The 23,165-nt window shown below is 37.5% G+C and overlaps 3 protein-coding genes across 12 annotated transcripts in view; 1 reads left to right on the top strand and 2 right to left on the bottom strand.

The window, feature by feature from the left end:
- Positions 1 to 682: 682 nt before the first annotated feature.
- Positions 683 to 7,802, bottom strand: LOC121652051 (nicotinamide/nicotinic acid mononucleotide adenylyltransferase 1-like). Its single transcript, XM_042004588.1, has 10 exons — positions 7,725 to 7,802; positions 7,331 to 7,470; positions 6,523 to 6,706; positions 5,607 to 5,731; positions 4,623 to 5,018; positions 3,466 to 3,539; positions 2,939 to 3,122; positions 2,498 to 2,676; positions 1,970 to 2,071; positions 683 to 1,850 (listed from the first exon to the last, which is right to left on the bottom strand). Exons 1-10 carry the CDS (start codon positions 7,748 to 7,750, stop codon positions 1,791 to 1,793), a joined length of 1,470 nt encoding a protein of 489 aa, XP_041860522.1. The 5' UTR covers positions 7,751 to 7,802; the 3' UTR covers positions 683 to 1,790.
- Positions 7,463 to 12,115, top strand: lzic (leucine zipper and CTNNBIP1 domain containing). Of its 7 annotated transcripts, none has more exons than XR_006012584.1 (7): positions 7,463 to 8,107; positions 8,331 to 8,456; positions 8,544 to 8,679; positions 8,808 to 8,906; positions 9,300 to 9,414; positions 9,911 to 9,992; positions 10,089 to 12,115. XR_006012584.1 is itself a non-coding variant. In XM_042005070.1 (7 exons), the coding sequence occupies exons 2-7, from the start codon at positions 8,356 to 8,358 to the stop codon at positions 10,142 to 10,144; spliced, it is 570 nt and encodes a 189-aa protein (XP_041861004.1). In that variant the 5' UTR covers positions 7,463 to 8,063; positions 8,331 to 8,355; the 3' UTR covers positions 10,145 to 12,115. The 7 variants fall into 7 exon arrangements, 6 of the variants coding, with proteins under 6 accessions (XP_041861004.1, XP_041861003.1, XP_041860999.1 ...); XM_042005070.1 differs by having other exon boundaries at positions 7,463 to 8,063; positions 9,319 to 9,414; XM_042005069.1 differs by having other exon boundaries at positions 7,463 to 8,063; positions 8,319 to 8,456; positions 9,319 to 9,414.
- Positions 12,116 to 12,309: 194 nt separating this feature from the next.
- The window catches only part of clstn1 (calsyntenin 1), a 33,728-nt gene continuing 22,872 nt past the window's right edge, over positions 12,310 to 23,165 (bottom strand). For all 4 annotated transcript variants that reach the window (XM_042004037.1, XM_042004039.1, XM_042004038.1 and 1 more), the window contains 7 exons: positions 22,680 to 22,828; positions 21,737 to 21,981; positions 20,139 to 20,309; positions 19,792 to 19,937; positions 19,528 to 19,663; positions 17,494 to 17,678; positions 12,310 to 15,565 (listed from right to left, as the gene is read on the bottom strand). In XM_042004037.1, coding sequence (XP_041859971.1) covers positions 15,371 to 15,565; positions 17,494 to 17,678; positions 19,528 to 19,663; positions 19,792 to 19,937; positions 20,139 to 20,309; positions 21,737 to 21,981; positions 22,680 to 22,828 — 1,227 coding nt within the window. In that variant the 3' untranslated portion in view covers positions 12,310 to 15,370. The remainder of the gene's footprint in view (positions 15,566 to 17,493; positions 17,679 to 19,527; positions 19,664 to 19,791; positions 19,938 to 20,138; positions 20,310 to 21,736; positions 21,982 to 22,679; positions 22,829 to 23,165) is intronic.

The raw sequence follows: 23,165 nt of genomic DNA, 5'->3' as shown, positions 1-23,165 counted from the left end.
ACTACAAGTGAATGTGGTCAATATTAACTTTTAATCTGAATGCAATTAAACTTTTCCATTTGACTTCAGAAAATATATATATATTTGAAACACTATTCTTGATTTCCCAATGCAAATAAGAGACACTAATTCTGTATAATCATAATATGTAATTACTTTGGACTTTTTTTTGGACAAAAAAAAACAGTAAGAAACTTTTTGTTTGGTCAATTAATTTTTGCTTTTAATGATACCAGTGGGTGTTGTATTTTACATTATTGCAAAGTCTGATTAGTCACCTTTACAACAAGGTATAATCTGTAAGAATTGTGCTCCTGCAAAATGAGGAACACTGCTAAATGTGGGGGTAGTGCCCAAACTTCAACCCAATTGAGCACTTGTGGTAACAGACTGGGCGTGCTGTACGTGTATGTACAAACTCCTTGTTGCGCCATCTCACAGCAGGCTATGTGACCAGGCTAGTGACCAGCATGATGAGGTGCCAAACTGTTGCTGGTGTGCATGGATCTTCTAAACACTACTGAGGTCCCTGACAGTGTAAAATGAATAAAGTATATAAATGGTCATATGTGTTGTTTGTTTTTGTTATTACTGTGGAAGGGTGCCATCATTCAGTCCATTTAGCAATTCAAAACAAGAGTGAATACCAGCAAGAGAATATTGAAAGGGATTTTGGCATGTTTTATTTTTTTCCTACAGAAGCATGATCTTTACAAGTTATATTCCATTGCAAAGGGGACTAAACGAGCTTTTCAAAGCAACTGGTGTAACATCAATTGGTATTATCAAAGGGGAGAAAAACACAAATTTCCTTGCTATTATAGTAATTATATAAGTCAAAATGCACTCATTCAGATAAACATTTTAATTCATAGCAGAATTATAAAAGTTTTATTCTCTCCCCATGTATGATAAATAACACAGCAAGATTAATTCTTGACATGTGATTTCTTTCAAATCTGTTTTATTTTACAAAAATGTTCATAGAACACAACTGCATTTCAAATATCCTGGACCTAACTGCATGTTTTATTAGATATATAGACAGACAGACAGACAGACAGACAACTTTATTTATCCCCGAAGGGAAATTGCTTTGTTACAGTAGTCCAGTGTCATACGTGGCATAAACTATGAATAAAAAATAGAAGTAAAATATACAATATAAGTAAAGTGGAAAAACACACAAAAAACGCAATAAAATACAATAAACTAACACAACTGCGTGGAACTACTGCAACAGGCTGCCACTAGGACGGCATATATCATCATCATCATCATCATCATCATCATCACCTTTATTTGTCAGACTCAAGGTCCATAAAAAGAAACATCAAAACAAACACAACAATAACAACAATATGTTTTGACATGCCTGAGAATTTCATAAACAGCACAGGCTAATATGCAACCGACAGCACACACCATCCAAAGTTTCTATATACAAACAATAGAGATGGCTAGAAGAAAAAAAATCTGCTTTCTCTTGTTTTTTCCATTTCAGCCAGCTGAAAGGTTCAATAATCTTTGCCAATGCTTTGTAGTTTTTACAATCTTGATACCAATGCCTCTCACACCACCTGACAAAGGTATTACAGTGATGCCATCTAGTGGTGCAAATGCGAATGCATACCACAGTACAAACTTTATGACCTTAATGTTGGGAGTGACAGTAGTGGGTAAAATACCACATACTTGTGGGTTTTGTACCTCTGGATTGATAGTAATGGCTCTGAAACATAATGTCTTCCATTATTAGGTGAATTCCGAAACGCGTCTCTCATTCCTCTTCACTCATTTACATTCTTCTTAAACACCTGCTTGCAGACTTCTCCTTCACAGTACAGCTCCTGAAGGAAACAGGTCATAGAAATATAAGTTAAATGCATTTTCCTTAAAAATAGAAAAAAAAACATAAATTTTTATCCATCTAACTTAGCAATTGTGTGTATTATGTAGTTATTTTTACCAGGTGGAGCTTGTCATCTTCAATCCAGTGAGCCCAACCGCGGTTCTTCTTCTCTCCGATCTGTACACAAACCAGTTTGTTCCCTTCCCACGTCACCACTGACTACACAGATTGCAAAGAGGAAAGATAAAGTAAATATCAACATCAAACATTTGTTAAAGGATGCATATTATACTTGCTTACTATAACACTCAGTTTATTTAAATCAAAGTTGAAGACCCACCTGTTCTCTGCTGCATTTCAATCATTTTTATTTAGAAGTCCAGGTCTGCATCTGGTTCTTTTACGCTGAAATCTTAACTTTATTTCTTTATCTGAGCTATTTTCTTTCTGTTTTTATGTAACCAATTTTATCTTTTTTAATCTTTGTTTTTCTAATACACTTGTATTTTTTCTGCACCTTGCTGTAATGTTTTTATGTTTGTGTAAAGCACTTAGAATTGTCTTTTACATAAAATGTGCTATACAAATAAATTTGCTTTGCCTTACAAAAGCCTTGCAGTAATTATTTCTGTTATTTATCCTCACCTTGACATGTCTGTTGTCCAGTCCCTGAGTATACTCCTTAAACTCTTGGCCCAATCTGAAGGAGATGGCATAGTTTCGCAAAGTGCTGAGAGTCTTGATGATGTACTGGTCCCCCTGATGCTCAATCACTTTCTTTTGCTTCAACCTCAGAGCAATCTTTCGCAACCAGGGGCCAATACCTGGAACAGCAAAGCAGAACTTCAGACGAGTCATTGCAAAACCTGAAGACAGAGACTCTCACAGGCTACAAACTCATTCTCTCCTCTACACAGCCTCATGCTACCAAATATTTCCCTCTACACAACCTTGCAATTCATTCTCACTGCTCTATTTAATATTGATTGATGTTATGGATGCATTACAGCAAAGATATTACAAAGCATTCAACTAGTTCATATAACAGAGAACATTTCTGGATTAAAACTTTCCTGAAGTACTCACCAAGTGCAACCATGTAACCCTCAAAGTTGACATTGCTGATCATGTCCCATGAACCACAAAGACTGGCAGGCATACTGATCACCCTTTTGTTATTCTCTTCGGAGAAATGTGAGTTAAATGTGATTCTCAAACTGCAGAGTTCTGAGACAAAGATATAATGATAGGTGTGCCACCACCTCATCTGCTGTCACCGGAGGACCGTGTGAGGATGAAGGAGGTGCTCTCATCAGTGCTGGAGTGTTATTGGGAAACCAGACATGTCAGGCAGGTCTTACTGCAAGGTTTGCTGACAATAAGCTTTCAAACTGAAAGGAAAAATATGTTGACATTCATGCTTGCAGGAAGGATTTTTCCAACATTTAGCTGACAATAAAATAAATAATCAGCAGACATTCTCTAAATAGAAAAATACTGATAAGTAAAACTCCACTATGCTTAATAGTCTCATATAAACTCAGCACAAATTGTGTAAAAAGGAAAATTCAAGTTCCATTTTTTTAATTATACCAATCTAATCTGCAATAAACCTCTCCTCCTCTCCTCTCAAAGCAGTGACACACCCGCTCTCTGAGTAAGGATTGCACTGGAAAGGCACACCTGTCTGTGCAATGAGGAAATTAATACTTACACTGATACACACTCTGGCATGTCAAAGTCCTGCAACTCTAGTTTAAAAGAAAATAAACATGACGTGTGTGAAAACATTAAGACCACTTTTCTCCCAATGACAGTAAGCAGGTGAAGTTTTTCTGTCAGACATACATGCAAACATGTTACCTGCTTTAATGAGAAAAACTGTTAAGGATCTGCACACTTTCAATCACAGCTTTAATGCTGAATGATCCATACAGATCACTTGTTTATTCATTATTTTGAAGCAACCTATTATCTCTAACATTAAAACTAAATTAGATACCTATTCTAACACAACTGCAATGCAGCTTTACGGTCATGTAAGCCCACAATATGTTTATATTCAGCTGCAATTTATTTAATCTGTAATCTTCTAATAGTGATGAAGAACTGCAAGATAAGCAGCATTTATACCAAATATTAAATGAGTTAATGTGCCACTTAATTGAGAACAATCAGTTGTATCTATTTGACAATAGTTCGGTGACAAAAATGAAGTACTCCAAATGTTGAAAATAAAAAGTTGTTTATTTACCAGAATACACATGACACTTTTTTAAAAAAATTCATTCTGTAGCACTGAGTGTTTAAAAGTACATAGCCTTCTTTCAGCTTTTGCCTGAGGGTTTGAATGGAAAAATCCAGTTCTGAGTGCAACACATGTTACCACACTGTGTTAGTGTAAACTTAGATGAAAATACTTTATGCAATAACAAACATCATGCAAGTTAAAATTTTGCACTAAATATATATTGCATTTTTTTTTATACTATACAGCATATTTATTTGCAGCAGTGGAAACTAGTTGAACTGGTGCTCATTTAGTAGTTTTCAAATAACACTTGCAAATTAAAGTCCATAGTGAAATTGGTACTAAATCATGCAAACAAAAGTTAGCATTTTCTTAGAAAGACACTCATCAGCAGAATGACTGATCTGTGAAGGAGGCACCGGTGGAAGCATCAATAAACCTGATGTTGTCCAATTTGTTTTAAATTCACAGAAAACGCACAGCACAGTGTGTGCAGGTGTGTCAGTGAACTTCATCAACTCGATGAGGTGCCTGTGTATCTCTGAAAGGGCGCCAGGACCACACCGGCGTTCTTCTCCTCACTCTCAGAGCTGTACAGATCGTGTTCTTGGATGTAATGAACAACGCTGTCAGGCAGCAGATATCTGACGCTTCGACCTCGACGCAATGCACGGCGCACGTGGGTGGCTGAGATCTCGTTGGTCACCCATTCGTGGACGATGTGAATGTTCTTGCGATACTTCCACAGCAAGTCTGACTGGTTGATGAACTTGTGTGGGTCACTGCCACTGCGGGTGATGCAAACCACACCGTAGCGGCCCACAATCTCAGCGATATCCTCCTCCTTCCACAAATTGGGAATCCCAAAGGATTCCAGGACATCAGCTCCACACAGCAGCATCAGCTGAGGGCCATCTGAGCAGAGAATAGTTCACTTATGATGGAGTTCACAGCTATCCCCCTCCTAATGCACATGACCCAGGTATATTTTGTCTGTTCTCTGTAACTAATCATGTCTTTAGAGATCAGTTTTTAGTAACTTGACAGTTTTACACATCAAAGTCTGTTACTGACTATGTGCAAAAGTTGCATAATGCCTTTGCAAATTTAATGGAAGCTTTATTAGATTTGATAAATAATACAATAATTAGAAAAACTGTCATTTGTGACAGAAAATATGCTACTGTAATGGAATACAATAGTTCTCAGACAGGACAAATTAATGGAAACCATGAATGCATTAATACACCTTTACACCTTTTTTCAAATGCATTTCTTCCCAGAAGCTAACCTCTTTCTCTCCAACACACCGCCTGTTTTTGTAGGGTGTGACTTGACGTCAGCCACTATGCATACTTACACTAAACATCCACACCCTTAGTTAAACAGAATACAGTAGATTGCAAATACAGTGGAAGTAGGAACATGAGTGTTTCATTTTGGACTTCACTTGAAAAGGGACTTTCTGAGTTCTGCATTAATATATATCCATACATGACCCACCTTTTCTTTTATGATGAGATGAACCCTCAAAATAATTATCTTCTATGCGTCTCTTTTTTCCATACTTGACTGTGTCCACATCATCCTTGTTGTACTCTGCTGCAAAAAGCTCCTCGTAGTGATGCCTGAGTGAGTACAAATAAAATAAACAAGGTTTGGTTTCTTTATACAGAAAACATTTTATTATTCTTAATCAAAATACTATTTTAAGTTTGTGCACAACTATCAGTGTTTTTCCTTTTGATTGTAAGGTTGCAGTCAAGAATGTAAAATTATAAGGAGAACAGGAATTCATGCTAATATCTTGCCCAACCCTTAACAGCCCTGACATGTTGCGTTCAGATTAGTTTTCTAGTTTTCCTGAAGAAAGAAACCAGAATCCAAGACAGGGAATGGAACTAAAGTACATATGGTTTCGTCATCTGTAAATGCGTCCTCTGTATTATAATTAAAAGTGTGCAAGAGCTGGTCGAGGTCCACAAGTATCTTCTCAAACTTTTCTTTTTTTTTGAATAAACATGCAAACTTGCATTTTAAGCTAGATAATTCTCTGCAGCTGTAAAAAAGATATTGTTACATCTTAAGGAAGATAAGAAGAAAGAATGAAATCATGTCCAATACTTAATATTATAAACTTTGGGAACCTTGCATGGTACTTGCAGTGAATTCAATAGCACAAATGACATGACAGAATATTTAATTCAAGAAAAGAATTAATTATTCGGGAGATGTAGTTACAAATCACTTATTTAACAGTAATTAAATGTCAATTATGCTAATATCACTGATAAATAGTTGGGTGGAAAAGAATCATCAGACAACAAAAAGCAGGAAAAACCCAAAAACTTATTAAAATGTTTTTATTTATCACTAGCACAGACTAGCTACGGTCAAGATGTTAGAGCTGTAATCTTACCGAACAACTTTAGCTGTCTCCAGCCACTCCAGCTGAGAGCTTTCCCAGGAATCTACTGTTATCCAGCCTGAGCTTTCTGTTGCCAGTCTTGCCATCTCAATACGGTGGAAGGCCTCAATCAAACCTTTTTTCTTATAAGCATCACCCACCGGAGAGATGATTCCTTTTACCACACAGTACAGACCTTATATACAAAGTGAGAAGTGTGATTAAACATAGTGCAGCACCAGAAGGTATGAAATTAAGTGTTTAAACTCATAACAGGAATGTGATGCTAATATGCATCCACAGTATGCAAACTCCAAAGTCAATCAATTATATAACAGTATTATTAATAAATCTAGTCAGTTATAATAGAGCAGTTTTTTTCCATGTAGAGGAACCTAGGTGTAGTCCACATTACTTCTTTGTATCAGTCATCTTTAAATTATAAAAGTTTAGAAACATTTTAAAGGTACATTTTCAAGTTTTTCCAGAAAGTGACAGACCCAGAGGTTCACTATGAAAATGATGTCATTATAATTTTCAAGCAATTTTGATTTTTTTTGTTCAATCAAGCATGCTGAAAATGTCATATTGAATGTATTTGTGTCTGAATATTTCCTCCATGAGTGATATCTAAGCATACAATGAGTTGTATGCAGGTTTTCATCTATGGTCCTAAGAGATTTCCCACCTCTAAACTAATTATTTGCTCGGGTTTTAATTGTGGGGCTCACAACATAAAAAGAAGTTGTGACAGATGTCTGTACATAAAATAAAAAGACTGTTTCAAGAAAAGAAAAAAATCAGCTTTCATTTCTTCAACCTGTGTCTTCCAGATGATCCCGGGCCAGTTCAAACATCCTCAGGTGCATGTTGGTGATGGGGTTGAAGGACCCGCAGGCAAGCAGGACCACTTGGGTTACATTCTGAGTCTCCATGACTTCAACTGGAGCTGGGGTTACTCTACAACAAATACAAAGACTGATTGAGCTAACTGTGTCCAAGTTTCAGATGTTAGAAATCTTGTTCTGGACTTGGAGGGAAGGTCTGAGTGGCGTATATGTAAATGGAAAATAAGTAACACGAGCTTCAAATTTTAAAAGAAGTTAAACTTAGCTCAAAGCTAAGTTAGCTTTATTGACGATAACGCTGTCACAGAAAATGCATATCGTTGGCTTTGTGTGTAAGCACCAGTAAGGGTGAAACACGAACTCAACCTGAAAACCAATTCAGCTTTTCTCATCTTAAGTAAATTAATGTTTACGTATACCAGATATAAACAGCGACTTTCAGCTGCTCTGTAATGTGTCACCTACTTCCTGTACGTTCTGACGTTATGGACTGCGCAATAATCAAGAAATCTGATTGGATAGAATCGGCAAGGAAGCAGAGAGCCGCACCCACGTTCGCGAGTTAGGTTCACAATCACAAATCTTTAACGGGGCGTAAACGTCTTATAAAAATATTTTATCCAATTTATTGTTTGTTATTAAATGTCAGTTTAGTGTTTCTGATAACTGATGGTCTTCTCCTCCATGCTTACGCAAATAATATAGGTATTGTACGATTTACTTGCAGCTGTTTACAAAAAGAAGCCCTGGTGAGATGCTTTCTTTCTTTTAGCATGCTAACATGCTATTCAGCTAACTATGCTAGTTTTACAGTTTGCACGAGCTTTTAGTATTCTAATTCACCCAACCTACCCCATTTGGGTATTCTACATTTAACAGTTAGTCAGTAAGTGGGGCATACTTGTCAATTGCACCTAGTATTATCTCCTGTTTGTTGTAAGTTGTTCATTCCCCTTTTAGCATTCCCCAAAGTTTGGAAACAAGATTTTAACTGAGGATGGCTTCTCGTGGGAAATCAGAAACGGGCAAATTGAGGCAGAATATGGAGGAACAGCTTGACCGACTGATGCAGCAGCTTCAGGACCTGGAGGAATGCAGGTGCAAAACCAAGAAACAAATAAACTTAATGGAATTCAACAAGTTACCCGTTATCTTTGTTTCTTATCAGTACATTGTTTATTCTAGAGAGGAACTTGATGAGGAAGAGTATGAGGAAACAAAGAAGGAAACTTTGGAGCAGCTGGGCGAATTCAATGACTCCCTAAAGAAGATAATGACAGGAGACATGACCCTAGTGGACGAACTTAGTGGAATGCAGCTGGTATGGATATTTGATAATGTGCAAGTACCCTTTTATGGTGGCCTGACTGTAAGAGGTTATAGAGAGAAAGTAACCAAATGGGTTTGATTATTAGTAAAATATTAAATGTATGTGTTTGTCTCCATCAGGCAATCCAAGCTGCCATCAGCCAAGCATTTAAAACCCCAGAGGTGATCCGACTCTTTGCTAAGAAGCAGCCAGGACAGCTGAGAACCAGACTAGCAGAGGTTTGGACTACAATTTTGAACATAGACTTATCTGCAACAATATTAAAGCTAAACATGAACATTCTGTAACTTTGGCTTGTTCCAGCAAGTCCTATAAATGTTTAATATAAATGGGTTGTGGCTGTTGTGATGGCATGCCATCTCTCTTTGTCATTACGCTGTAGTAGGGTTGCATGTAGGATTGCATTGTCATGCAAATGCAAGCCACTTAAGTCACGGGGTCATGTGCATGTCAGCAATGTTTAGGTACATGCAAAGGCAACATCTAAATTAATGCCAGGGGGATGATTATTGTCACCTTCTACTTGCACTTTTGTTACAACTAGCTATAAAGTTAACTCACTCCCTTAGTGTTTGTGTGTGAATTGCTTTGCTTGAAAATTGTCCAACTAGTGTGTGACATTCCGGACAGATGGACCGAGACGTGATGGTGGGGAAAATGTCACGGGATGTGCACACCCAGCAGAAAATGGAAATCCTTACAGCCCTGAGGAAACTTGGAGAGAAGGTGAGGAAACCCTCACAGTAATGACTTGTGCTCATGTGTCCACATAATGTTTTAAAGATAATGATTATTTTAGTCATGTAACTACAGCCAAGTTGACGGACTATTTGCCTAAAAATGCCTTAAAGATGTTGTAGGAGCCATGTTTTCTTTTTGGTTCTTCCTCCGACCAGTAGGGGTCATGTTCGATTTTGTGTGCACCTGTGCAGGAGGATGGGGGGTCATTTAAGGCCGTGCATCATTCCCAACAGGTGTTGTGATAGCAGTGAGGAAAACAGTTTTCTACTGCACTCGAATGTTATATGTTGAAAAGTTACCTTGATTCTATTGGAATTTATATGACAAATGAAACATGGATATACGACTACCTTTTGAACTACCGAGTCATTCATTATTAAGCAAAGAGTACACGTAGGAAAAGCCGAAAACATCACAACTGGTAGCAAGTTGTAGAAGTAACGCTACAGATGTCTAACATTGTAAACATATTTTCCCACAGCTCACTCCAGAGGATGAGACTTTTCTTACAGAAAATGCTACGGCTACTTTGAGCCAGTTTGAAAAAGTGACTGCAAACCTTGGTGAGAATAAACATTATTTCTTAAATGTTTAGTCATGTTTTTACTTCTATTAATATTAAAATTTTCCTTTTTTTAAAATTTTCTTTTCTTTTTCAGGGTCAGAAGACAAAATTATGGCTTTAGCAAGCTCTGGTGTCAAAACCAAGGTATAGCAAGTCTACCAAAATTTAATTTTATGTCATTGTTTATGTTCTAATTTTGGAAAAAAGAAGTGCCATTTGATTACAGGTTGTGTACATAATCAACACACTTAGGTTTTCCTATAGATGTTAACACTTTTAAACAGTATTGTTTTATACCTGTGAACTTTTGTAAATGTGTTTTTATTTGTCCAGATAAGTGTGAAATTGTATTATAGTAGGTACGAGCATGCAATCTGCTAAATATAAAAATATGTACATGAATGTAGAGGATAGTGGGCGCAGCTCAAGTAAGAGGAGCATTGTTGTGATTTGTGCTGTACCGGGTTGCTGTGTCTGTTTTTAACATGAAAATTTACCAGTGTTTCTAAGATGTTGATTTTCTGTATGGTGGCTAGTTTTTAACTAAATTGCACATTTAAATCATAAGGACTTTGGACAAAATAACAGAAACGCCAGGTGAATCAGAGCTTTCCCAAATCTCCAGTACACAAAGACCTGTGGGGGCCATATTGTATGATGTAAGCCTGCAGTGCTCCAGTCAACAGTCAACATTTGACTATTTTAATTAGTTTTAAGATAAAGGATTTTTATTGTGTCCAATTTAGTAGAAGTTTTTATTGTTGAAGTTTTTTCTTTAGTCTTTTTGGATCTTTTATCTTAAAAGTGGCATCTATAGTTGAGGTAATATTTTTTTCTGTGTTTATGAATTGTTTAGCTCCACCAAGTGATTTTTTTTCCTCATAATTTTAGTCAAAAGTTTAAATCATTGAAAATTTGACTGAAAAATGAAAAGTTAGAAAAAAAAACCACAGACCTTTTTAATTCTTTCTTCTGCTGTGAAGTATCTTAGAGCTTCTTAGATTTATCTAATGTCCCTGTTAATATAACTGCATGTAAGGCAGGTCAAAGTAGTTCCACCTCCAGCAGCCACAGCAGGAACCATATTGTTGTACATCAAAGATTCAAACCTGCACTTTGGCTTTAACTTTTAATACTCTTAAGAGTATTTTTAAAATATTTAAATATGCCTTACTACGATGGTGCAAATGTAATGTTACGATACATCAAAAGACATCAATCTCAATAAATATGTTGTAAGTGTGACCAAAATGTGATCAGAAATGTCCAAGTTTGATTGTTTGTCATCTGTTAAAGCCTTGCAGAAGGCCTTTAGCCATCATCTCATGTGTCTCATGGGTTTTATTTATTGTCTTTGGACTTTTAACTGCCAAGGAAGATAAGATTAGTCTGCAATGAGCAATGCTGGCTTCATCTGATACTGTAAAGTAATAAGGGTGTAAATGTTCTAAGGGAAGAGAGTTAATGTGATGTAAAAAAGTCCCCCCACTATCTGTTGTCTTTAAGGAAAAACCTGAACAAGTTAGTGGAGCAACAAAATGCAGATGCTCAGGTCCGATGGACTGCTTAATAAGAGTTAAGCAATTAACATCTTGTGCTCAGCTGAATGTGATTATTTATCAAGATGGTAAAAGAGACTGAAGAATTCGCTGTAGGTGCAAAACTTCCCAGTAAGTCTTTCAGTAAGGTGTCGTTTGATTATGATACTAATGAATGTGCACAATATGCAAACCAGAGAACCAGAGAACTCCTCCTGAGCTGAAGCTGCACAGTTAGATATTCATTGTAAAGTCCTTTTTGTAATGACAAAAGGGCATGTGGCAGTTCAGTGAGGAGAAAATGAAAGCACACCACAGATTGATAAAGTGGTGTGGTCTTTAACATCACACTTATATAATCAGGTGTTTCTGTTATTTTACCGAGCCCCTGTTTTCTTTGATCATTTTGTCATTTTAAACAGGTTGACAGCAGTGGTTTAACACTTCAAGCTCTATTAAATTTAAGTTTGGCTTTTAAAAACTTAATGTCACAATGTTTACATCATCCATTATGATCCTCAGCTTTAAAGCTTTCTTTTTGGTGTGAATAAAACAATTAAAAAAAAAAAACTTTATTAATTTGTTTAACATTTGAAATTGTCCTACCTTGTATTTATGAGCTTCTACAAGATTTTTTTCACCACTAGGGGGCAGCTTTGCTCAAGTCTGTCATTAACATACCCAGGAAAGCTTCCACATACTGTTTCTGGACTGTTTTCACCAGTGGTACATGTACATTGAATTACAAGGGAAAGTAAACAGAAGACAAAGGCTACATCCCATCTCATCATCCTTTATTTTGTTTACGAGCAAGCATCAACTTCACTACAATTTGCCTTTCAATTGGTAGAAAAGTGAGAGCAGCTCCAACAAGCACAAAGGAAGCATCTGGCTGTTTGGAAAACATTGCCACCATCCTTAATGAGCATAGATTTCAAAGAAAAAAAAAACCCAAAATAATCATTTCTTGAGTGTCACGGACGTGTGAAACAGACAATCTGAGAATCAGTAGTGTATCACAGCTCCTTTCTTACCCCAGTCTCACAACTCCACATGAAACATACACAAACGTGTGTCATGCAAAGTTGATTCCTCAGTGTATGGCTGCTTCTCACATACTTCGCTCAGGGGCTGATCAGAGAGCAAACAACCCACTAAACTGCAGATGCTGCCGTCACTGGAGAGTCGGTGTGCACGCATCAGTGACCCTCAGACTTTTTTTAAAAACTAGCTGGCATGAAGTGTTTGACATAATGAAACTGTGAGGATTTCAGAGCTGACAGGCTTATTGTAATCTAGTGAATTTCATGCGGCCCGAAAAATCATTTCTCAACAATTTAGGCAATAGGACACCTTTCAAAATCACCGACCACTTTACACAGGTCAGTTCTCAGTACGCCCATGTATGCCGTCAAAGCAATTTTATAATGTACTGTACATTTTTTAAAGGTGGATTCCGTCAACATGATTTAGTACAATATCTATAGAAGATACAATATGGATCTACTTCTTCTACACATTAACAAGGACACATGACATCTATGTAAAATGTTTCACTTTAAATGAAAACTAGTGGTGGACTACTAATTCGACCAACTGAGAGAGATCAGCTTCTCAGCTACGTAAACATAAACCTAGCATAAAAAAAAAAAAGTGGATAAGTGTTTTTGTTTTTTTTGTTAGAGCCTGCTAATTACACTATGATCGGCAAAAGGCACACCCATCTCAGCTGGCTCAGACCTGGCCCCATGTTTTTACGAGTCTTAAGTTACCACGGAAGGGAGACTGGTCACTATGTTTCCACCACAAACATTAAAAAAGAAATTAAACTTAAAAATCACCTTTGTGATTTGAACCCTTCAAATAAGTTCTGTCTCCAAAAAAGAGGCTAAAATGTATTTTTAATATCAGTTTTGGCCTCTGAAAATAGATTTACATGCAAAATATGAAAATCCCAACACCAGCTTCTCTAATCCTGGTAATGCCACTTCTGCACATGGCAATGCCCCAAATCTGGTCTCAACTAATGCAGCTCAGAGTACCAAAACACATGAGACAAACACTACACATTAAAGTGTGAGGGTCTTCATCATCTGGTTTTGTGAAAGATATTTACAACAGTTAGGGACAACAGTGTCTGAGAAGAGATGGAGGCTGGACACATTTTCCCAATCAATTGTATAAGCTTTATACTAATACCAGCAAGAAAATAAGTTTACCAAATGTAAACAAATATCTTAGAACAACTCTACAGTACAGTTCCATGTACAATAAAATCTAGTGGTAAACTTCAAAAAATATCTCAGTTCAAAATTCAATTGAGATTCATTTTTAAATGTTTTCCTAGCTGTGCGGTTAAACCCTCAGTTAATATTTCTGATACTCTTTTAATCAGAAAACAGTTTAAAAATGCATCTAAAAATCTAATGGATTATTAAATCAAGATGAAATAGCAGTGTCATGGATTAAAAACAATAAAAAGCAACCCTAACAAATCCTCTCCTTTCAGTCCCCTCCCCAAAATCAACGCCTGCAGCAGTATTATTCAACCAGTTTCCAATAAACCTCAGTCTGCTATAAATTATGCTCTTCGAGTCTTTCGAAAGGTGTTTCCTCCCTACTTCTGTCTGCACAGCAGGTCTAGGAGAAAGGCTTTGAAGCTGCTGGGTGAATCTTTGCTTCTCCAAATGCACTAGCGGACATTTTAGTACCTTACATTTAAAGATTAACAGCCCTGCTGACCCGATGTTGTGAAGTTCCACACAAAATGTTGATTTGTACATTAGCATTTTCTAGGTGTGATTACTTTAGACAAAAATAAAATCCCATCCGTACAACAGGGAGATTTACTGGGAATGAAACATCACATTGCCACCTGTGCAAGCAAAGCAAAGCACGTATGGAGCTGAAACCATCAAGCAGTCCTGCCTACAAAAAAAAACAAAAACAAAAAACAATAAAAGAAGCAAAAAAACAAAAACAAAACAAAAAACAATTTCACTTGTTGCAGAAAATACAAAGACAAAATGGACACCACTTTGTCATGGAAACCTCTGCATAACAGTCCTGGGTTTCTCATCATGAGGCAGACGTATTGTACAAGCATGATGGAACAGCTTTTGCAGAAATTTAGCAACATGCTACAGCCTTTGCGACACAAATATTCTACATTACATACTGCGTCTTTTTAGATATTGGACCCCGTTTAGTGGGCCTTCACTAACACATTGACTAATTACATGGTTTCTCCATATTTACAACATCTTTAAAAAGGTATTTGTTTGTCTACATATAAGACTTCCCAAATGTCCTCATGCACTAAAACAAGAAAAATAAAAAGAGAAATTGCAGGCTACTTGTTAAAATTATGCTTCACTGTGGACTATAACTCATGAAAACTGAAGTCAAAGCTGTTTAAAAGTTAACTGGCAAACCAATCTAAAAGCATTAGCAAAGAATGTACATCAGGAAAACGAAAAGATTTTCCTTCTGACAGCCTCGAGACATCTGACAACAAAAAGTGCAGGGTTGGCTTCCTTACACAGTTCAAAACAAATGTAGGCCAAGTTTTTCCTGGGAATTAAAATATAATAAATAATAAGTAAAAATCAGCAATCTGGTGATGACTACACTACAATGAGTACCATCACTAAGATAACAACAGGAAAGCCTTGACCATATTAAGCTGAAGGGGTATTTTGTTCTTTTTTTTTTCCTTGTTTTTACATCATGGCTCCAAGACAAGAAACTGGAAGGAGGGGTGTGTGTGAAGCAGTGAAAGTGAGCTGGTGATGTGTATGTGTGTGTGTGTGTGATAGAGCTTGTGTTGGGTGTTGTTTTAGTAGGTGAGAGTGGAATCGTCCCACTCCAGCTGCTGCTGTCTGCTGGATCCCTGCTGGTCCTCTGGCTCCCCGCCCTCCTCGTCCTCGCTGCTCTCTGACTCAGCGCTTGTGATGTCATCTTCCTCCTCCCCGTCCTCACTCTCCTCCTCCTCTTCCTCCTCCTCCTCACTGCTGTGCTGGTCCTCATATGTCTGTATTAGAGACAGTGAGAAGGAAGACGTTTTTGGAAAGTTGTTTTTTTTGTAGAATGAATTATTTCAACTACTCCTCAGTTTAGTTACAGATATTTGTAACGTGTGGTTAAACTATGGGATGTTCATCCACAGAATCTTTGTTGAAGGCCACGCCTCATCTCTGCCTCCTTACTTTTCCTCGTCTCTCTATCATCAACTGCCTGACAAACGCATAAAATGTCGGGTTGACCTAAATTCTATTTTTGGGGTTTCAATGCTTCTGTAGTAATCAAAGCTTTGACCAGATGACAAATAGATGCTACTACGTCCCTACGTAACCATGACAATTGACCTGCAGGTTGCACCTGTTAGTAGTATTCAGGCCACTTGCCATTTGTTGACTTTTTGGGAGTGATTTAGCTATTTTAAAGGTTTTCTTTTTTTTTCTCTCCAGAGCACTGTGGCTAAACACTTGGACTTTTTTATGTTAGATGAGAGCTGTGGCACACAATGTTTCAATGTCCATGTCTGACAACTCCTGATAATAATGAGCATTGATGCATGGAAAAAGCAAGATGACTATTTTTTATTCCATGGTCTGTTTGAAATTTTGTACTAATGCAACCCGTATTACCATGGCAACAGCCTTAACTCGCAATCAGGTCAAAGCATGAAATCCATTTAACATGATTCATATAGTGATACAGGCATTATGATTGACTTTTAATATATTTGATTGGATCGTAACAAATACTGACAAATGAAAACATTCAATATGACGCCTTTCAGCTCATCAGGACCTGAGGTCCCTTTGGCTAAAAAAATATGTCAGAAAACAGTCATGCCGTCAGATCTTCAGTCTGAGAAAGTTTCTGTTACAGTCTGATTAAACTAACTTTATTAGTTACAGCTCATCAACCTGGTTACGTTTTATCTGAAAATTCCCACAGTATTCACATGTATTATCCCTCCCTCCCTTTTTTTTAATCTTTAAACTGTTCTTTCTCCTCTTCATCACTAGTTTACTGAGGGGGCCTGCAAGCGACTATGTAAAGCCTATAAAGCAAAAAAGAGGACAGATCAGTCGTCTTCCCATTAACAGTCTCTATTAGTATTCACCTTAAGCTTGTGTTTGCTTTTGTTTTACTATTCCTAAGTCCTGGTTCTACTTTTTATTGAATTTGTTTAGTTGTTTAGCTCTTTATTAGAGAAGAGCTTAAATTTGATTTGGTTGTGTGGCATGTTAAAAGCCTTTGACCTGTTTAGTTTATTTTGACTGGAGCTTCTCATTTCTGTCCAGTTTTATGTGGTTTCATTTTTCTTTGAACAATGCTCCAACATTAATACTGAATTCTGCATTTCTGGATGCTCAATGATGCTTTTTAAAGAACTTGTTTTATATTTAAGAGTATGTGGTCTCATTAACTGATAAGCTTGTAGCTGGAGCAACACTGCACTGTGACTTCAAGCAAAGTAAAAATAAAATATTAAATGAAAGGAATGAATCCACCATGAAAATATTTAGACTCTAGCCACAAGCTGACGCGTACCAGAGGAGAAAACTGTTGTCTTGGCTGGTGCAAGAACATTAAGTCCTGATAACACTGTGACCTTGACACCACTACACTACCTAACTAGTGACAAAAATATATAAATATGTTATTTAATTTCTTTTTAAAAGATAATACTACTCACATATCTGTCACACTCCCCTCCTCCCGTTCCCCAGAGGGAGTGACAATTATTAGAACTCAGATAAAACTGGGACACAGTCAGACTTTCATACAGAATACATAAGCTGATGAAAAGCTGTCTAGGCGGCAACGAAACTGCATATTTTGAGAAGTGAGACTGTATTCAGCAGCATTTCACTGGCTAATCACCATGAAATCTCACTTATCTTGCCTTTCTGCAAGCTTGTTTTTTTTTTTGTTTTTTTTTTTTACCTCCATGGGGTTTACAGTGATAGTGAGGGCCGAGTCATCCCAGTCCATCTCGTTCTCCTTGCCGTTCTCCTGATCTCTCATGGTGCGTTGGTGTGCAGCCCGGATGCGGAACACGCCCAGAATGATCATAAACACCAGGAAGCTCACACACACCACAATGACAATTGTGGCGGCGCTGGGAACCACTGCAAGGATGTAAACACACCAACAATCATAAAATAACCGGTTAGATCTGAACATAGTTCAAGCTACACATGGGAATTATTTACAAATGAAAACCTTTTTATAACCTTATGTGGCGAGACTCAATGGCACTTGGGCATTCGATGGCTGCAGTTTCACGGTACGTCAGTGATTAACTACACTTTTATTCTTTCAGCAGCTCCAAGTCTTTCTTTAAATTACCTTACTTGTTCCCCATCAACTTGATGTACTTCACCCTTTATTACAAGGAAAAGGCCTCCCTTGTGTGGTGGCAGGCTTAGTAAGCCTGTCAGCCTAGAAGATTACTGAGGCCAGGGTATAAAAGGTTGTACTCAGAGCACCGCCTCTACAAATGTCACAGACCACACTCAAGTGTAATCCCTAAACTTGTGCAGTTTAAAAAAAGGATAACTAGTGTTTCATGCATGTCCTAGTTCTGCTTAATAGACTGTAATCCATCTGTAGCAATGCTTACCATTGCAGAGTAAATCTTTTTCTACAGCACAATTAAGCAGATTACTGGTTTGATTATGACATTTACTGCTTATACTAACAGATATGAACCCATGTGTTGATAGTGTAAAAAGCTGAATCCCCGTTTCATTAAGTTTGTATAATTTTTGTCATGATTAGTAATTTTGTTGCACTTTTGTTGCAATGACAATAAAGTTTTTTTCTATTCTATTGTTACATTTTTTCAAACATAATTAAATATTTCTTTTAAAGAAACTGAGGCTGATTTTTATCCTTTCTTCTTCTCATTAAAATTTTCATAAGCTCATAACAAAATGCCGTATATGAACTTTTAACGGACACGCGACTGTATTATTGGGCGGCCTTGAAAAACGATTAGCTCATCTTGAATTTTGATGGCAGCAGTATGTCTCTTTGTTTTTCTATTTTGAGATTCATCATGGACCTAATGTTTTTGGCCTAATGTAAGTTGGTGATTTATCTGGACTGCAGGTATGACAGTTCAGCACCTGGACACCTCTACCATGAAGCCACAATGTTGTATGAGACGCAGTATGCAGCGTAACACTGTCCTATTTAAATATGCAAGTCTGTCGGTAAATGCATTGTCTGCGTCTGGGTGTGGGTATACATTGTTCTAAATTTGTATGTGGCTTTCGGCATCTGTGAGCATTGACCTTTCCAGTTGTGCAAGTTGTTAGCACTATAGGCATTAATACACTTCCATACCATCAGAAGGGCAGAGTTTTGACTTGAGTCCAATAAAAAGTCAGTCCTTTCCTACCTCCTCTTTAGTCCAAACAATATAGCGATGATCATTTTTAAAACGAATTAGATTTGTCACCACTGAACAGTTTTCCATTTTGCCTGCGTTTACTATAAATGGGCTGAGGTCCAGAAAGGATGACAACATTTCTGAATTATGTTTACATTTAATCAAGGGTTACTGGAAGGCTCAAAGGTCAGGGGCATCAATGCAGATTTTTTACTGTGTCCCACTTACACAGAACTGTTTTCATATTCTATGAATCTTTTGACCTTATTCTCAAATTGCTCTACAGTTAGGTGCGGGTTGTTTTGCTTACTCATCTTCACCTTTTAAAAGACTCTGCCTCTCTGAGGTGGTTTTCAGAGCAAGACATGTTGCTGGCCTGTTGCCGGTTAACCTAATTAGTTGCAAAATGTTCCTCCAGCTGTTTCCTTTGTACCACTTACTTTTCCAACCTTTGTGTGAGACATGCTGATACCATCTACTTCATTATGAACCCCTTTTTTTTTGTAAATAACGACAGTTTTTGAATTTTTTTAGAGTCCAAACTCTTTTGGATTTGGCATCCATTTCTTGCGTTTGATTACCTGAGGCCTGATGAGCATTGACCAAGTTGTGACCAGACAGATCCACAGAGGCGTGATGGACAGGGTTGATGAAGTTCGGCAGCACCAGGGCGTTGTTGGCATGCTCCACAGGATTGGCTGTGTGGATCACGTTTACCTGAAAGAATAAAAACAGAAACCTCTAGGTGAACTGTCCCCATTAAAACAAAAGAACTATGAATATCATCAGAACATATTTTAACATCACATCACACACTGTTACGTGATGTAACAGCTGAGTCATACCTCAACCTTGAAGTCATTGCTGATGTAGCGACCATTGAGCTCAGAGCAGACTAGTTTGAATTTCCTGTCAAAGAGAGCCTCTGTGTGCCAGTTCTTATAGCGGATAAGGTGCAGGACTTGCTCGTAATTGGCCATGGTGTTCACACCTAGAAAGCACAGGGTGGAACATCAGCTATCACCAGAGTGTGTTAAAAAGGCTCTCAAAAAATTCCATGACATATTAAGTACAAATAATTCCATATTGTTATTTACATGTAATTGTATATCTTCTTGCATAATGCAGTCCTTTACCATAAACTATCACTATACTATGAAATTTTTAGATTTGTGATGGCTGAGGTCTGTACCATTGATGACAAGGCCCAGGTTAGATGAGCTCATCTCTAAAGCACGCTGCTGCAGCTGAGACTTGTCCACCTCCAGGCTCTCATGCTCTCCGTTAAGCTCATCTCCCACCACAGAGACTTCGCATGTGTCCAAGTTGTGCATGATCTCCTCTGACACCACTGTCTCTTGGACTGAAAGAAACACAAATATGTATATTTTTTTTAATTGTGGAGTTAAACTAGAAAAGGTGAACAAAATGTCATATTTCTATACCAAAATCTGGCAACACACACCTATAAAACACCTCTCACAGATCTGTTTAAAAACAATTCCTAATGTTCACTGTTCATACTCTGTGTTACAGAGCTAAATGTTTATCTGTCAGAGCTGCGGATAAATGTTAGTGCCCTTGCTTTAGAGATTAATCACCTAGAAACCAATGACTGGGAGCTGAGGGAAACAGAAAACTCATAACAGATAATAGGATGAGTAATGTAATAAAGTATACAACATATGACAACGCAGCCAGGTTATTAAGAACATTGCCTAACAATAAAAGCTGGCCTTGTTTGCTCCAACATGTCTGGGTTAAATTCAACAGTTAAAGTAGATTTAGACACTTTTGCTATGTAATGGCATATTTAATTCTAGTATTGCTAATGAACCACATACAACCAGGCAGCTATAATCATGACCAAAGCTTTGCTGACAGAAAATATAGTTTTGCATGTTAGAAAGTCTGTTTCTGTCAACAGAAGCTTATGAGGCGTTTAGATTTTCATGAACTGTCTCTAAAGTCCAAAGTCTGGAAACACAAATGATTCAAAATTAAATTAGGTGGTTGTGTACAAACTTTGAGGTGGTACCGTATATCAATAGGGAGATATACAAAGGGAACAGTTCATGAATACAAATACAATATTTTACTCTTCAGTTATGTTTAAACATAGTATCTCTTTTCTTATGGGAAAAATGAATATCTCTGGCACAAAAACTTTGCACTTTTTGACTCAAAGGAAGCTCCTTTTGAATGACTTAATTATCTGTTGTTACATCCCTTGTTTGCTGAAGGTGTAAGGTGGGGCAGGCTGATACAGGTAACAGAAACAGATCTCTTAGCCCTTTTGTCCATACGGCCTGCTGTTCACCAGAGGATATTGTATCTCACTGTATCTGTGTCAGCCTCAGAGCATTTCTAATGTGTCTCCTCTTAACTCACACAGAAACCAGACAGATGGCATGGCTGGTCGCTGACCACTCCCAGAAATAAACAACTTATCTCTTCTTTTTCTCCCTCCCTCTTGCTTTGTCTGTCCAATCCCCTCATCCCCCAGGCATAATCCTTAAAATTACCAGCTACTGTCTACCTAAACTGCTATCAGCTGTACCTTGACTGTTCCTGCAGGCCAATTCAGTATCTGACTTACTGGTAATTAAATCAAGGCAAACCATGGAACATCCTGCATAATAATAAGACTACAATTTCTATTACTCAAAATATGTCCAAACATGTGACCTGAACCACACAAACAATCCAGTAAAACATATATAGCTATATTTTATTATTTCTTTTTACATTATAAGAGCTAATTATATGTCCAGTGTGCACATCTTTTACCTGTGGGGTCATCATCAGCTCCCTCTGCAGCATCAGACTCTGTGTCAGCCTCCACTTCACGGGTGATGGTGCTTACAATACGAAGCTCGGGGAAAAGTGTCACTCCTTCTTGGCTCTCAAACTCAGCAGCACTTCGGGCGAAGTGGTCAATGCCGCTAAGGCTGATCTTAGGCTCCTCTGGCTGCAGCACCATCACATAACCTTCAGCATCTGGCACCGATACGCAGGCATCCTCGTTGAAGCATCTGAGGAAAATATAACAATTTAACACCATGAATTTTTCACTTTTGCTTTCCTAATTCTACACAGTGATGTTTCTTTTTACTTTTTGAAACCAATGCAGCTTTTTGTAAAATGCCTAACTTAAAAAAAAGACAAAAACATACATATGTCCAGTAAATGCAACATACTAGAGTTAACACAGTATCCAAGCTTTCTGAGACTGTAAAAGGACAATACTAAACATACAAGTGAGAGCAAAAACACATTTTTACTTTCACTTGCAGGAAAACAAAAGTTAAAGACTTCCACCTGGACACTACGTCCTGGGCAACATTACAGATAAAATACTTGCTGTATTTCTTTCTCTACATTAATTGTTGATGTAAAGGAGAACAAATGTGAAACTAAAACTGTCACTGTTTCAGCCACAGAAAACTATTTTGGAAGTATTAAAACTAAAAAAATAATTTCATACCCATGCATCAAATCAGTAAATGCCACGTCTTCCTTTATTGACATTTTAGTTTAAATATATATACTGCTCTTTTATGTGTCATTCTAAAACACCATCAAGTAGTAAAGTAAAGGAAGTGAAAGCTTGACCTATTTGACCACCTTAAACCATTTACATACAGAGCAGAGTGTCTATAAGACTGATGTAACTGGCAGATTGGGTGACAGGACAGACGGAGCAGATAAACGTTGAGTCTAGTCTACATACTTGACAGTGGTGGCAATGCGAAGGTGCCGGATGCCAGGGGTCGGGAATTGCCGGGAGTTCAAGTAGGAAATATGCTGCATGACTTTGTCAAAAGCATCAATGTCGTCGCCTTCAATGGTCAGAGAGGACTGGTTGGGGTTGAACTCCACCTGACAGAAGAAAACAAAGTGATAGTTTGTGTGATTTGAGGCAAGACTGTAAAAGAATATAATACATTTGTCTTGAGACCTGTGACAAGCTGACTTCTGTCATTAATTCAGAGTTACACACAATATTTTTCTACAAACCATGCAGGTGGACACCTGAAATATACTACCTCAGTTAAAGTATACCTCATTCAAAATATCATTTTGGGTCCCTCTTGATTAATTTTGCACCCATCGGGGGAATAATGGTAATTTGGTAAACAGGCTTGTAGAAGCAATGAATGAACACTTTTGGTTGCCCAGAGTACAAATGTATTACGGCAAAGTACTGTTTGCCCTC

This window comes from Melanotaenia boesemani, chromosome 13, assembly GCF_017639745.1.
Source record: "Melanotaenia boesemani isolate fMelBoe1 chromosome 13, fMelBoe1.pri, whole genome shotgun sequence".
Taxonomy (NCBI): domain Eukaryota; kingdom Metazoa; phylum Chordata; class Actinopteri; order Atheriniformes; family Melanotaeniidae; genus Melanotaenia; species Melanotaenia boesemani.
The sequence above is the reverse complement of the archived record's forward strand: the minus strand, read 5'-3'. Positions and strand labels throughout refer to the sequence as shown.

Excerpts from the sequence above, each read along its gene's own strand:
- lzic (XM_042005070.1), top strand. The coding sequence starts at position 8,356 with ATGGCTTCTCGTGGGAAATCAGAAACGGGCAAATTGAGGCAGAATATG. Across the intron at positions 8,907-9,318 it reads TGAGAACCAGACTAGCAGAG|ATGGACCGAGACGTGATGGT; the intron begins GTTTGGACTACA and ends CATTCCGGACAG. Across the intron at positions 9,993-10,088 it reads AAAAGTGACTGCAAACCTTG|GGTCAGAAGACAAAATTATG; the intron begins GTGAGAATAAAC and ends TTTCTTTTTCAG.
- LOC121652051 (XM_042004588.1), bottom strand. The coding sequence starts at position 7,750 with ATGAGAAAAGCTGAATTGGTTTTCAG. Across the intron at positions 5,732-6,522 it reads GAGACAGCTAAAGTTGTTCG|GCATCACTACGAGGAGCTTT; the intron begins GTAAGATTACAG and ends GTACTCACTCAG. Across the intron at positions 1,851-1,969 it reads AAGATGACAAGCTCCACCTG|GAGCTGTACTGTGAAGGAGA; the intron begins GTAAAAATAACT and ends TGTTTCCTTCAG.